Source organism: Acanthochromis polyacanthus, chromosome 5, assembly GCF_021347895.1.
Source record: "Acanthochromis polyacanthus isolate Apoly-LR-REF ecotype Palm Island chromosome 5, KAUST_Apoly_ChrSc, whole genome shotgun sequence".
NCBI classification, from domain to species: Eukaryota; Metazoa; Chordata; class Actinopteri; family Pomacentridae; genus Acanthochromis; species Acanthochromis polyacanthus.
The window spans coordinates 3106030-3121530 of NC_067117.1; the positions used below are offsets into that span (position 1 = coordinate 3106030).

The following is a 15501-nucleotide window of genomic DNA, read 5'->3' on the forward strand; positions in this document are numbered from 1 at the left end:
CCACCCAGCTGGGACTAATGTGAGCGATGCTGATTTCAGAGGAACATGATGGAAACCGACCGCAAAGAAACACGGCTAATAAATGTGTGCAGCTGCTGGAAGGCGACCCTCGCATTTATTTCTCCTCTGAGAGTCTTTTTGCATTTTAAAACGGGGGAGAATGTGAAATGAAGCGACACGGTGCATGTAAGCGTCAGAAATGGAAACAAAAGAACGTGTAGCTCAGAAATAAATGTGTTGCATGTGTTTATTTTTCAAGTTATACTGACATGATATAGAAAGTTTCGACTCCCTCTGAGCAAGTCCGACAACAAACAAGCTGTAAATCACTAAATGTAAACCACATGTCACCAGCAGGGGGCGCTGAAGCTTCACTGCAGCTCAGTTTTATACTGTTAAAGCCAAATAATCTTTCTGTTAGCAACATCATATCACCTGATGTAAAAATGCTCACAATCCCTGTTGAAGTTGTCTCCCTGTGCACAGATACTCTGCTCCTCGTGCTCCTGCAGCACGTAAAAGTCCGGTTTTGAAAACTCGCATCTGCAGTTTCACCGTGGCAAGAGCAAACGACACATTCTGTCATCACAAAAATGGAAGTCCTGCGGAATCATAAGTTACTCAGTCCCTCCAGGATTTCGTTTTTTTGTGATTGTTGCGGCCGAAAATGCCTGAATTCGTGGCAGCTTTTCTAAAAAAATTGCGATAAAAGTTTCTATGTTTTAAGTCATCCAAAGTAGTTTAAATCAATCCACTGGACTTTAAGAAAGTTCCTTGAAGACGTTTCACCTCTCATCCAAGAGGCTTCTTCAGTTCGACTGCATTAGTATCGCACACATATCTATGATCGCACACGTCTGCATCTTCAAACCATAAACAGGAAGTGAATTCGATGACGTACGCGCATTACGTTTGCTCTGGGAGCTGCTATGATTGGTGGAACTCACGGGAGGCGGTGATTGGACAAAACTGCAAGGCCGCGCAAAATTCGTGGAGATTGGTTGACTTCGCGCGATCGCAACATCACAAAGTCCTGGAGGGACTGGTTACTTTAGACAATTCTGAGTCGTCTTTTACTAGTTTTTGACACATTTTGAGTCATTTTATTGTTTTCGACCACAACAACAAAATCTTTGCTCTGCTCACCAGATTTGCCTGGCTTCAACTTCTTCCACTTCCCTGAATTTAAATTCAAGTTGAATTTTTGCTGTCTTGAGTCAGTTTAGAGCATTGCTTGCAGATGGTTCTTGACATGTTTGCAGAACAGGACGTCCTATTCCATTACAAATGTTGGGGAGCACTGGGAGCCGAGCATCGCTGCACAACTGCAAGGTGTAATCAGAAAGTTCAGGGACTGTAGGAAGATCAGTTTGAAGCTAAATGCCACGTTTTGCTCTCAGCACAAGTTTTAGCTGAATTTACAAATGCAGGTGGTCAGAACGCAACTTCCAGGGAACGTAGCGGGTGTTCAGAGCACTGGGAGCACGAGAAGGCAAAATTAGATCACGTACTGTTTTTGTTTTGTAAAGACGTAACTTTTGAACTTCGTGAGTGCACCTTGCATTCATTTGGCAAAAATAAAGCTGACTATTCTTCTGTTGAGCTCTTCTTAAACTGTTCTCTCCAGTTATCGAGCCACCGAGAGTTAATTCAGGATTTGGACAAAAGGAATCAGAATCGACCAATCAGAAGCAGCCTCAGGTGATGAAGCACTCACTGAGGAAACGCAGAGTTTTTCCTCATTAATATTTTGCAGAATATAATGAATTAACGTTTCCATTCTCTGAGTAATTAGAAACGAGGCTCACGGAATTATTTCAGGTGAGCTCAAAGTTTTTCATTCCGTCCGGCAATGAACATTTTTTAAAAAAAATCCTGTTGGGTTGAATTAATCCGTCACTGGAGATCTGAAGGCCTGAAAAATAAAAGTCATTCTCATTATCAGCACAAATAACAGGTGCTTTCTTCAGTAATTGTTAAATTAATGACAGAAATGATGAAAAATCAACTTATTCGACTTATCAATTTGTGACTTTGACACCTCTTTGTGTGGAATTAATATTAAAAAAACCTTGTTGGGTCGAATGAATCCATCACTGGAGACCTGGAAGCCTGAAAAACAAAAGTGACTTTCAGTATCAGCACAGCTAACACGTATTTTTTCTTTAATAATTGTTAAATTAAAGACAGAAAATGGTGAAAAATCTACTTATTTGACTTATTAATGGTCATATTGTGGTCATTTTGAGTCTTTGTCACCCCTTTTAGTGCATTTGTAGTCATCTTGTGTCTCTTTATGTGTAATTAACAGTAAAAAAAAAAAACCTTGTTGGGTGGAATGAATCCATCAGTGGAGACCTGGAAGCCTGAAAAACAAAAGTTACTTTCATTTTCACCGCAGCCAACAGATATTTTCTTTAGTAATTGTTAAATTAAAGACAGAAAATGGTGAAAAATCAACTCATTCCCTCAACTTAAATCTGCAAATGTTTTCTTGTCGGTGGCGGTTTCTTTGCGTGCGAAGATCACTGGGAAGGGGGGGGTGGATGTCCGGCGACAGGCTCGGCGGTGGCTGTAGAGGCCTATTCCAGACTTGGGGACCCTCGAGCACTGTGGTCACACGTATGTGGTGTCAGATGGCAGCTGGCTTGCTGAGTCCTTTTGTCGTTGACGTTTCTCTGCCGCTTCTGCTTTTTTTTTTCATTTCATTTATTCTTTTCCATGGTAATGCATGAAAAATCAACAAATGGATACAATTTATACAGCACAGAATACACACATCCCATGTACAAGTACAGGAGTAGGATGAAGAATAAGTCTGTCCTCAAACTTTTCTGCCGCTGACTTGATGGTTGCTCTCCATTCTGTTCTGTTTTCAGCCAGTTGCTCCCACTCACTATATTTGTTGGGTGAGCTGCCGCTTCAGTTGATCCTTGAAGCGTTTTCGAGGGGCCCCACGATCACGTTTGCCTTGTCGTGGTTCACCGTAGAAGACGGCTTTAGGCATCCTGGAGTTGTCCATGCGTGAGACGTTTTCCTCCTCTTCCCGCCTGCGCTGCGTAGTTTTAAAGTGAAAGTCAGTGCGCGCCAACTGGTCCCACTCTTTAGGTTCCTCAGTGGCTCAGCAGGCTGCCAGTCTGTAGGTTTTACATCAGAGTGTCCTTCTTCTAGCCATTGGCTCAAGAACCTTCCCCGGTGGCACAGGAGCAGTAACCCAGGCTGGGGCATGGCTGCTGAACCCTGTCTCTCGTCTCTGACCCAGGGCCATCTCGCATCCAGTAGTCCAGCACGCCAGGCACTCGAGGGTTTGGAATCAGAGTTTTCCTTCTCCTGGACTGGCTGCCAACCAAGGCTAAAGTGAGCCCAGTCTGCCCATCGCCCAGTTATTCCGCCGGGCATTCGGTCGCATCTGCAGCAATCTCTGTGAGAACAGGGGGCGCCACGGGAAGGCGGTGCTACGGACACATTTGGAAAGGAGAGGCCATATGCAAGTGCGCACAGCGAACCGTAGGCACAGCGGCGATCACTTTCCCAGGGATAGGAGCTGGCTAAATGCCAACTCGTGTCACTATCTATCTATTCAGAGCAACAGTCTACAGTAATATAACAAGATGATGAGTTTAATATCAGAAAACTGTAAAATGCGCGGAATTTTTCGTATTTTTAAACTTTACAATGCAAAAATTCTGTTGCTATGCAGTTAAAATGAGTTCAACAATGACTAGACGTTTATAAAGAAGGCTGATGTCACCCCAAAAAATTAAGATTTTCCAAAAACTGACTTGTTCAAGCTCCATTGTTTAATTTATTTCCATCTATGGCTGCTTTTATATGGCTCAAAAACGCGGGACTTTCTGCTTTTAATGAAACTTTATATGAAACCGATAAAGAAATGTGTGATCAGGATGATTTATGGATCAGTTTTAAATCATCCTGGGAGCTTTAATCTTTAAAATACAACCCACGCCAATGAAATCTGGGTTTTCTGATGCATTAAATGAATTTTAATCAGAGCTGCAGTCACTTTTTTGATGACCGATTTGGTCCTTAAAAGGCATTTTGATTGTAAAACAAAACAGGAGTGTCTCGGTTCTAATGTGGGGAGCAGAGCAGTAAAATGGTGCAGTCGTGTTTATGCACCTAATGTTTGGTTGAGGGAAATATTTTGATTTAAAAGACGGTTTTACAACAATAACTACTTTGAACTGTTTTATGCTTATTTTGTGGTAATTTTATGGTCACTTTGTGGTCATGTTGTGTTCTTTTTTTCACTGTTTTCTGGTTATTTTGTGGTAACTTTCTGATCCTTTTATGGCTATTTTATAGTTATTTTATGGTCACTTTATGGATATTAGAAGGCCATTTTATGGTCATTTTGTGGTCATTTAATTTTTATAGTCATTTTTGGTCACTTTGTCTATTTTGTGGTCATTTTCAGCCATTTTCACCTCTTTGAGTGCATTTGCGGTCATATTTTGTCTCTTTGTGGGTCATTAACATAAAAAAACTGCTAGATTGAATTAATCCCTCAATGGAGACCCGAAGGCCTTAAAAACAGAAGTTATTCTCATTATCGGCACAGCTAACAGGTATTTTCTTTAGTAATTGTTGAATGACAGAAAATGGTGAAGCTTCAAATCGCTTCTTTAAAGTTCATTTTACTCTTTAACTGATGCTAATATTCAGCCGTCTGCTTTCATTTATGATTTTTAAGCTTAAATACACCAGATTTTTTAACACAGCTTCATTTTTCATGCATGTATTCTAGAATTGTATTCCGTTTTCGATTTTGAAACGCTGTTTGGACACTTTGCTGCTGATGTGCAGTGATGCAGTCATTCATAAGAACTCTCCATCACGGACCGGTTCCCTTCATTGTGTGTGTTTTGGCAGCGGGAGCCTCACACTGATAATTACACAAACGCGCGTGGGTGGAGTGTGCGCGCGCACGAGGGTGCTTCGTGCGTGCGTGTGGATTCGTGCGTGCGTGTGTGTGAGAAAAAGAGAGAGAGAGAGAGGGGGAGAGAGACAGAGGTATAGCTGTGGATGGTGGAGGGACGCAGCAGGGCTCCATCCATCCTCCGGCTCCGTCAGGACTCTTCATCCCGCTCACCGACCGCCTCGTTCGGACACTTTTCCGAGCGGCAGAGACGCCGACGGCCGCGCGTCTCCAGTTCCTGCGCAGTTCGCAGACAGGTGGAGGAGGGGGTGAGGAGCGGGTGAGGAGGTGGTGTCACCCACGGCTCGGCTCTCAGTTTTCGCTCTCCTCCCCGCCGCCGCCTTCGCGTCTCCGGGCTTTGAGGAAACTAACTGAAGGTGTGACGCGGATCCGCAGGTGCGCTCAGGTCCGGATCCTCCGCCGCGTCTCCGGGATGTGACCGCGGCTGGGCGGGTTTAGTGTGAGTGGCTGGAGGAGTTCACGGAGCGCTTCTTCTTCTTGTTCTTTTCCTTCTTCTTCTTCTTCTTCTTCTTCTTCTTCCCACTGATGCTGCGCTTTTCCTCTTTGTTTCTGGAATGGGAGCAACAAGCGGCAGAGTGCAGCAGCGGCAGCGGCAGCAGCGGCGGCGGCTCTGCGCTCTCCTGACGCGGACAACGCGCTGCTGAAGCCTCGGTGCGGGTGCTGGAGCTCCACCTGCGGAATTACTGCGTCCTGAGCGGGTGTGTGCGCGCGTGTTTTGCTTCATTTCTGGGAATGAACTGTTGGATTTCTGAAACTCTCCAGAGAAGCGCGGCGGTTCTGCGTGTTCCGAATCCGGTCATGGCCAGCAGGCGCTCCGGTAGACCCCCCCAGCTGCTCCGCTTCCTGTGGCTGCTCCAAGCCCTCCTGGACCTGGCCGGCTCCCAGGAGATTTACGCGCCGCACTCGATCCGGGTGGAGGGCGACGTGACGCTGGGGGGGCTGTTCCCGGTGCACGCCAGGGGGGTCCCGGGGATGCCGTGCGGGGACATCAAGAAGGAGAACGGCATCCACCGGCTGGAGGCGATGATGTACGCGCTGGACCAGATCAACGGCGACGAAGAGCTGCTGCCCAACGTGACCCTGGGCGCGCGGGTCCTGGACACCTGCTCGCGGGACACGTACGCGCTGGAGCAGTCGCTGACGTTCGTGCAGGCGCTGATCCAGAAGGACACGTCGGACGTCCGCTGCACCAACGGGGAGCCGCCGGTGTTCGTGAAGCCCGAGAAAGTTGTTGGGGTGGTCGGCGCGTCCGCCAGCTCCGTGTCCATCATGGTGGCCAACATCCTGCGGCTCTTCCAGGTACGTTACCGGCGGAGCACGAGCCGCGCCGAGGGCCTCCCGGTGCGGTTCGGTTCGGTTTGGTTCTCTGCTGGTGGTGGTGGTGCAGAGTCCGGTTCTGGTTCCAGCTCTGGTTCCTCAGAAAGACCAGATCTGCGCCGTCAGATGCGGTTTCTGTTTCTGTGGTCTGGTTTTAAAGGTTCTGCATTCGGTTTTGTTGGTTTTTGAGGTTTTGTTATAATTTGATCGTGTGTTTTTGCAGCTTTAGACCTGATTTATTGACATTTCTTTGTGTTTTTTGCTGCATCCTCCACGGATAGTCTTTATTTAGTGACAGGTGTGTGTTGTTGAGCCTACAGTATGATGGAGCCACATGATTATCTGACTAACTTAAACATTTCTGGTCTTGTTTTAACTGTTTTCCATTCAGATTTGTTGCTTTTAGAGGTTTTATTGCAGATTTATCGCCTGTTGTTGCAGCTTTATTGACATTTCATGGTGTTTTTTCCTACATCCTGCATTAATCTTTATATTTTAGTGACAAGTGTCTGTTGCTGAACCCATAGAACCTACAGCATGATGAAGCCAAAGTAATAATCTGATTAACTTAAACATTTCTGGTCTTATTTTAACTGTTTTCCATTCAGATTTGTTGCTTTTAGAGGTTTTATTGCAGATTTATCGCCTGTTTTTGCAGCTTTTTTGACATTTCTTAATGGGTTTTTTTGCTAAGTCCTACATGGATCGTCTTTATCAGTGACAGGTGTCTGTTGTTGAACCTACAATATAATGGAGCCAAACAATTACCTGACCAACTTTATGATTTCTGGTCTTATTGTAATGATTTTCCATTCAGATTTGTCGAGTTTTGAGGTTGTTATTGCAGATTCATCTCTTGTTTCTGCAGCTTTACACCTGATTTATGGACATTTTCCACTATTTTTGCTGCATCCTGCCTGGATCGTCTTTATCAGTGACAGGTGTGTGTTGTTGAACCTACAATATGAGGGAGCCACATGAGTAACTGACCAACTTTAATATTTCTGGTCTTTTTTTAAACTGTTCAGCATTCGGATCTGTTGCTTTGTGAGGTTTTATTGCAGATTTATCTGATTTTTCTGCCGCTTTCTTGACATTTCTTGGTGTTTTTTGCTGCGTCATACATGGATAGTCTTTATCAGTGACAGCTGTCTGTTGTTGATGGATTTGTGGTTTGTTTTGGGTTTTGAAGGTTTGAGTTGCATCACAAAGAACAGTTTAAACAGCTGCTGACTCCAAGTGCTTAACAATAAAGAAAATACCCAACAAATTGGAATATTAAGGTTAAGAACCTACAATACTATGGAACAAAATGAATATTGTGACTAATTTAAACATTGCAGGTCTTGTTTTAACTGTTCTACATTCAGTTTTGTTGCTTTTTGAGGATTTATTGCAGATTCATTGCCTGTTTTTGCGGCTTTAGTGGCATTTCTTGGTGTTTTTTGCTGCATCCTGCATGGATAGTCTTTATATATCAGTGACAGATGTCTGTTGTTGTTGGATCTGTTGTTAGTTTTGGATTTTAAAGGTCAAGCTGTGTCACATAGAACATTTAAAACATCAGCTGCTGATCCAAAATGTTGTACTATCTTTGCAAATTTACCTGATGAGTTTAAATGTCAAGTTTAGAACCAACAATTTTCTGTTTTTCTGCAGAATTTAGTGACGTACCTGCATGTTATGCTTCTGATTTCTGTCTCTTAGGTCTTGTTTTATAGGTTTCACCTTCAATTTTGTTGGTTTGTGAGGTTTTATTGCAGATTTATCACCTTTTGTTGCAGCTTTACTGACATTTCTTGATGTTTTTTGCTGCATCCTACCTATATAGTCTTCATATATCAGTGACAGGTGTCTGTTTGCTGTCATGTTTTGTATTTTAAAGGTTTAAGTCACGTCACAGGGGACACTTGAAACAGCTGTTGAGTCAAAGTGATTCATAGAAGAGAAAAAACAATGAATTTACCCAACAAGTTGGAATATTAAGGTTAGAACCCACAACATTATGGAGGCAAACACATTACCAGACTAGTTTAATCCTTTCTGCTCTTGTTTTAACTTTTGTTGGTTTTTGCAGCTTTCCTGTTGGCTGATAGATATTTGGAAGCATTTTTCTTTCCATCCCGCCTGGATCTTGTCTTTGTAGAAGTGACAGGTGTTGCATTTGTTGTCAGTTTTGGATTTTAAAGGTTAAGGCAATTTGTTCAGATGGACTGATGACCAACGAGGTCAAACATGACGGGCCGGACCCAACAGTACTGCAATTTATACAAAGTTTAATTGACGAACGTGCACGATTTATATGAATGAAATGACTCATTTATTTCACTTAATTGAAGTGTTCTGCATTCAGCTTTGCTGATTTTTGAGATTTCATGGCAGATTTATCGCCTGTTTTTTTCACTTTTTTCATTTATTAACTCTTTTTCTTGCGTCCTACCTGGATTTTCTCTTTTTTAGGACAGAACAAGTGTTTGCTCTTGTAAGATTTGTCCTAGTTTGGGATTTTAAAGATCTTCCAGAGTCATTTTTATTTATATATTACCTAAAAGTAACGGGTGATTCCATATCATTTCAACCAGTGGTATCCACCTGACCCTCTCAGATTTTGCTAAGTTTTTACATACATTTAGTACATTATATATGATGGGAAAATCCAAAAGTTGAATGCTTTATTGTCATTAGTTTCAAAGTTATGGCCATTTGAAGTAGGTAGGGGGTACCCTACTATTGCAGCCGAAATTAAGACTTGAAATTTTGGACCATTTTCAGACTTCTATAACTTCTGAACAACAAAAGATAGAGATCTGAAATTTTCAGAATCATTTCACAGTGACCTATAGTCCTCAGAAATGTGAAAATATTTATATTTATAATTGCATGTTACAGAGAATGACAAAGGTGCGAGTTTATCCATCACGAACTTGTAAACTGCTACATTTGGCCACCCATTACACAAAAACTAATCATCATATCCATTAGAGATTTTATGTGGTATAATTTGGCTATCTAAGGATTGGATCTGTATAAAATGAAAGTGCTATGGTATGTAATGCATGAAATATGAACAGCTAAAAATCAAACATATCTGTCCGACCTTCAGATTCAAAGGTCAATATCAGCATCTGGGATAGGTGGTATCAAAAAATAAAAGACATCATGTGAAATTACAGGAATTTCCCTAAATTTTGACACCAAGCACACCTTGCTTCTATAAACCTTCTATGTTTAATGTTCAAACTAATGCTTGAGCACAACAACAACCACCTCAAATGAAACTATGTTCAACCAACAAACTACTACTTCAGTTGATTGTGAATAAAAAGTAGTTTTTCATATTTATAGAATATTCAAAAGATTTTTAAAAAGTTACCATTATAAACACACATGAAAACACGTTTTTAGGTTGGCAGATGTAGAAGTGGAGGAAAAAAGTTGCTTTTTGTCTTAATGTGGTAGCTTTTAGGGAACTTATTACAATGTTAGATAAACTGGAACTTTTTTGCATTTGAACGCCTGTCGTTAGGTATTCTGTAAAGCAGCGCATTTAAATAAATCTGATTTTTAATCTTCCATTTATTGAACCTGAAATGAGGCAATGATGCTAAAAAATCTAATAAAATTGATTAAAAAGGACCAAAATGACACAAAAAGTGACCAAAAATAAGACGAAACAAACAAAAAACTACTAAATAGGACACAAAACAACCAAAATGAGACACAAAAGCAAACGATGCAACCAACAAAATGACAAAGGTAAACTAGAGAGGACCCAAATGAGACAAAACTGATATAAAATGACAAAAAGTGACCAAAACGGACAAAACAAACACAAAAAAGAAGCAAAACTACTAAATGGGACACAAAAAGACAGTAACGAGACACAAAACAACCAAAATAACAAATAAAAAACCCCAAAACAAGATATAAAACAAGTAAAAATGGACTTAAAGCACCTGAAATGAGATTCATAACAATCAAATTAAGACACACAATGACAAAACGAAGGTAGAAAAGAATGAAATGAGACAAAATTAAACCAAAACAACGAAAAGGAGACACAAAAACAAACACACCCGACAAAATTACAAACGTAAACCGGAGGAGACCAAAATGAGACAAAAAAAGACAAAACAACAAAATGAGGCAATCCTGCAGTCATATATTTGGAGTTCAGTGCATTTAAAACCACCCCTGTGGAACCAAAGCGCTTTAAAATAATGAGCCCAGCAAGTTTAGACGCGACTTTTAAGCCCCTGCTGTGCTACTAATTATGCAAAACCCACCAGACTACCTTAAATATTAAAGGCAAAAACCAACAATATTATGTAATCTGATAAATTATCTGATTAATTCATGCATTAAGGTTAAAGCTAGACAGAACTCTGCATTAATTAGGTTAAATAAATGGATCCAAGATGAGCCTAAACTCTGCTTTTGTTGCGGAAAACAACAATAAGCTCATTAAAAGCCGTCTGTAAAGCTGCTGGATGATAAAACCTGGAACTGATGCAGCTGTGAGGGAAAACACCAACGAAGAAGAATATTCTTTGAGTAAAACTGTTTAAACGTCTGATGCTGCTGCAGGTTTTCGGTTTTCACAGATCAGCCTGAAGACGAATCGTCCTTTTCTCCTTCTCTGTTCTTAGAACTCGTATCTCCTCACTCTGGGTTTTACTTTAAGTCGCCTCTATCTGCCGGCTGCATCTCTTATCGCCTCTGATTATGTTAAAGGTCTTCAGGGCCATGAAATGCAGCCTGGAGAGGATCTAAATCCGCTGTGTTCGCTTATTAAATCACTGGCTATCTGTTGATCCTTTTTATGGCCTTCATTACTGCAGACGGCCTTTTCTTTTCTTTTTTTATTTTACAGGGAAACTCATGTAAATCTGCACAAACCTCCCAGTTTAAATAAAATAAAATATACACCCAGAGTGAAGGCCGACAGCAGAGCAGAAATGAAAGCTTTCTGCTTAGTTTTAGTCTCTTTTTTTGGTCGATTTTCTTCAGGCTGCAGCGTCGGCCATCTTTGTTGTGAACGGTTGCCATGGTTACAGCTTGTTTACTTGTCTAAACAATAACTTCTTTAATCAAATGTCCCGCCGTGAATGAAAGTTTGTCGTCACATCGCTGACTTCTGAACAGGTTTTGCAAACGGGAAGCGAGCGTTAGCATTAGCCGCCATGAGGTAGAGATGGCGGAAATAACCAAAAAACATCAAAGTAATAAATAGAAACAACTAAAATGAGACATGAAATGATAGATAGATAGATAGATAGATAGATAGATACTTTATTAATCTCCAAAGAGAAATTCACAAATGACCAAAAAAGATCAAAATAATAAAGAGAGAAGACTAAAATGAGACATGAAATGACCAAAATAAGACAAAAAAGGATTAAAAAGTAATAAAAACACACTGTTGAAAAGACTTAAATGAGACAAGTGAAATGAGACAACAAGAAGATATAACACAGAATCATAAAAATATAATCTGGATAGTATCAGAATTACACAAAAAGATGAAAATAAATAGAAACAGCCAAAATCAGACACAAAATGACCCAAATGAGACATAAAATGGCCAAAAATAACTTAAAAATAATCAGATTAGAGATAAAATAACCAGAATTAGCTAAAAAACAAAACAAATTAGACATAAAATTATCAATTAGCTAAAACAAAAAAACCCAAAAAGACTAAATGTCAAAAGACTGAAATGAAAACAGCAAAAATTACAAAACCAACAGCTTAAACAAAACAACCAACATGAGACATCAAATGACCAAAATAACACATAAAACCATTAAAACAAGACTAAAGCCATGACTAAAATGAGGTAAAACAAGGAGAGGACCGTTTATCCCACTAATATCAGATATCAGAAGGACAGGAAGTCAATAAAACTCTGTCCTCGGTCCTTTCCTGACCCGGTTTCTGCCTTCTTCGTGTCCTCTTCGAGTCTTTTTCTGGTTCTGACCTGATGGACCTGGAGCCAAATGGGTCATGGAGGGTTCAGCTCAGAAGACTTTTCTAGAAGAATCAGCTCCGGTTTTGACCCGTTTATCTTCAGATGAACCTCTAGTTTGGTTTTGGTTTAACGTCTCAGGAAGTCGGAGTCAGTCTTAAGTTTCTTCATGTTTGGTGGATCCTGGTTGGAGTTCTTTGGTTTGAAGGTTTTCTGGCTGTTCTGAACATTCGTAGGTGTTGTCTGCTGGAGTTTTCCATCTGTTTGTGTTCATTTTTTGTACTTTTCAGTCGGTTTCAGATGCAGTGAATTCAGAACAGTGGAACTCCTAACTGAGAAGATTTCTGAGTGAGTCAAGGTCCACGTGTTTTACTTCGAAAACACCATAAAATAAACTTGATCTCGCAGCTCCAGTCGAGGAAATGTCTTTGAAAACTCATTTTATCTGTGATGACCTTCACTGTTAACTCTTTTATTCCACCGCAGCAAGTTTCAGTCCTCATTTTGTCGATTTAACTGACTTTAAAGCTTCAAAGAACCCGAACAAAAGGAGAAATCATACAAACCGTCGCCATAAAACACTTCAGGTTGAGTCTAAACATCTAAACTGAGCGTGAAAGCCGCCACATTTTCCGTATTTCTGGTTCCTGTGCAGGAAGCAGCGATACGACCTGAAGCTTCACGCCACATTTCCCCGTCGCCAAAAACAGCAGTGAGTCTTTTTGACGGGTTTAAATAAACACGGAGCCGCTCAGGAACTCCAAACGCTGTTAATCGGCCGCTAACAGGATTCCTGCGGGTCTGAATGGAGACGACGGATTCTCCTCTTCAGAAAACTCTCAGATCCGGCATGAGTCACCAATGAATCACTCCGGTCTGAAGGCAGAAGCACCTCATGGACACAAAACACCAGAATAACGAGCTGCTGGCTGCGTGAAGCCGTTAAACATGGTGGAAACTGAGCAGAGGAACTCAAATCCTGTTTATTTATTGTGGTCGTGCAGGTTAAATGTGGTGAAGGATGGAAGTTTTTATGTGTGCAGTAGGAAGTTTGATGCATAAACCGTCAGATTTAAGACGAAAACTGACTCCAACCTTCATGCAACTAGGGCTGGACCCGAATATCCGAATATTCGTTCGCTACGGCGGTATCGGGATATTAATTTTGGTATCTGAATATTCGGCCTCGACCCCCCCTCCCCCCAGTCGGACATTACCGGGCGGAAAGAATACGCAGCGTTACTGTCTTCCCTCCGCCTTTCGTCCCACATCCCGTCCTGTGATCACATAAACATCTACACATATGTCTATGTGATCACCCCCTCCTCTCCTCAGACGAAAGTCTCGTCTCTTCCCTTCGCCTTCGGTCCACTTCGGCTCGTCCCGTCGTGTTCGGCTCATCTCAGCTCCTCCATTCGTGTTTCTTACCACCACCCAAATGGCCGGATTGCTGCTGACTCTGATGTCACGCTTCACTTCGTTGCATAAACACAAGACAAGATGCTGAAGCCCTCCAAAACGAAGGCAGTGTGCAAAATTTGCGTCTGAGAGAGAGACCAGAGGAATTGATCCAAATACTCAGGCGGGTCTCCTCCGGTCTGGAAGACGAACGGATCAGAATATTCGGGCCGCGACGTCTCCACCACCCCCACCCCCCCATCGGACGTTAGGGGGCGGAATGAATATCCGGATATTCGTCTTTAATAGGACCCGAATATTGAGAGACCAGAAACCGCTATTCGGGCCAGCCCTATGTGCAACATGTGTTTTTGGATCATTTTGATGATGCAAGTGGAATAACTTTTGGCAAAAGAGTGCATTTACTGGGGGGGGGTCGTGAAAATGAACACAAACAGATGCAAATTAAGATGAAACGACCAGAAAAGAAACTCGAATTGACGTTTGTGTTTTTAAAAAAATACAGAAAAATGTCCCAAAAAAGAAATAGCAAAAAATCAGTATAATTTTCTAGTCATTATCTATGATTGAACAAAACAGGAAAAATCTTTCAAAAAAACAACAAAAAAAATCCAATAAATTAGACTTACTGTTTAAACTTGATTTTAATCGTGTGATTTTTCACAGTTGCATATTTTTAATGTTATTTCATCTCATCTTGGAGTCTATTTGTGTGATTTTATTGATGTTTTTGTTTATTCGGAGACGCACAAACGTGCGTAAAATGAGAATAAGTCCAGATTCTCCTCCAGCCGTCCGTTTGATGGACTGGTGCTTCGCTGCAGCTCAGGATGATTGACTCCATACAGAACCTGAACCGGATTTAAGAGACTCGACGTGGACTTCTCCTCCGGGACAAATCCACCGAATCTATTTCACGCAGACCGAGGAGAAGCTCCGACACTTCCTGGGTCTGTAATCTGAGTTTGTGGATTCTCCTCAGACTCCCGGAGTAAAGTGAAGCTCTGGAGGCCGTGAAGCTGCAGCCGTAGATCCTCCAGAAGCGTTAGGTCCTTTTCAGCTCGTTTCAAAGCGACGACGCTCAGATCTGCTGGTTATTTCCCATCATGCATCAGGGTTTTGTTGGACCGACGTTCCTGGTTTATTATCTGTAGGGACGTGATGCGTTCAGGGGCTGGAAAGTTTAGTTTTTTAAGGTTTCCTGTCCTCTAGAGATCGATCAGTACGTGTTGATATTGATGATTTGTGTTGATGAATGCCAAAAACCGAAATTTGGGATTGATGTAAATAAAAGTGAGCTAGTAACAGCATGTAGTTTGTTCATTAATCAGGATTAATATGAGTGTTACAAATAGGAGTGGTGACATTAAAGCGTCTACGATCCGTTTACCGATCAATAACAGTTCACCAAACAAACTCATTTTAGTTCAGGTTCCACATTCAGCCCAGTTCCATCACAAGTGGACCAATTAATGATCAAAACAACAAAAGTCAGACAAAAATGACAACAAAAAAAGACAAAATATTGCAAAAATGAGACACAAAACCACGAAAAATGAGACAAAGGACACAGAATAAAACAAAAAAGAGACAAAAAATTAGACAAATAAGTTACGAAGCAACAAAAAATGGATAAATGACAAAAACAAGACAAAAAAAACACAAAATGGCACATGAAACGACAAAGCAAAACATAAAGTGACAAAAATATGAGGAAAAACACATTTTGGTTGTTTTGTGTCTCATTTGGGTTGTTTGTGTCTTATTTGGGTTGTTTTGTGTCTTATTTGGGTTGTTTGTGTCTTATTTGGGTTGTTTTGTGTCTTATTTGGGTTGC

The 15501-nt window shown here is 41.3% G+C and overlaps 1 protein-coding gene and 1 long non-coding RNA gene across 2 annotated transcripts in view; one reads left to right on the forward strand and one right to left on the reverse strand.

Annotated features, from left to right (window-relative positions):
• Positions 1-229: 229 nt before the first annotated feature.
• LOC110965154 (uncharacterized) lies at positions 230-4990 on the reverse strand. Its single transcript, XR_002596640.2, has 3 exons — positions 2326-4990; positions 2072-2112; positions 230-1915 (listed from the first exon to the last, which is right to left on the reverse strand). It is a non-coding gene; the product is annotated as an uncharacterized LOC110965154 (long non-coding RNA).
• LOC110966357 (metabotropic glutamate receptor 7) overlaps positions 4990-15501 on the forward strand; it is a 262684-nt gene continuing 252172 nt past the window's right edge. Inside the window, 1 exon segment of the mRNA XM_051948878.1 lies at positions 4990-6259. Coding sequence (XP_051804838.1) covers positions 5693-6259 — 567 coding nt within the window. The 5' untranslated portion in view covers positions 4990-5692.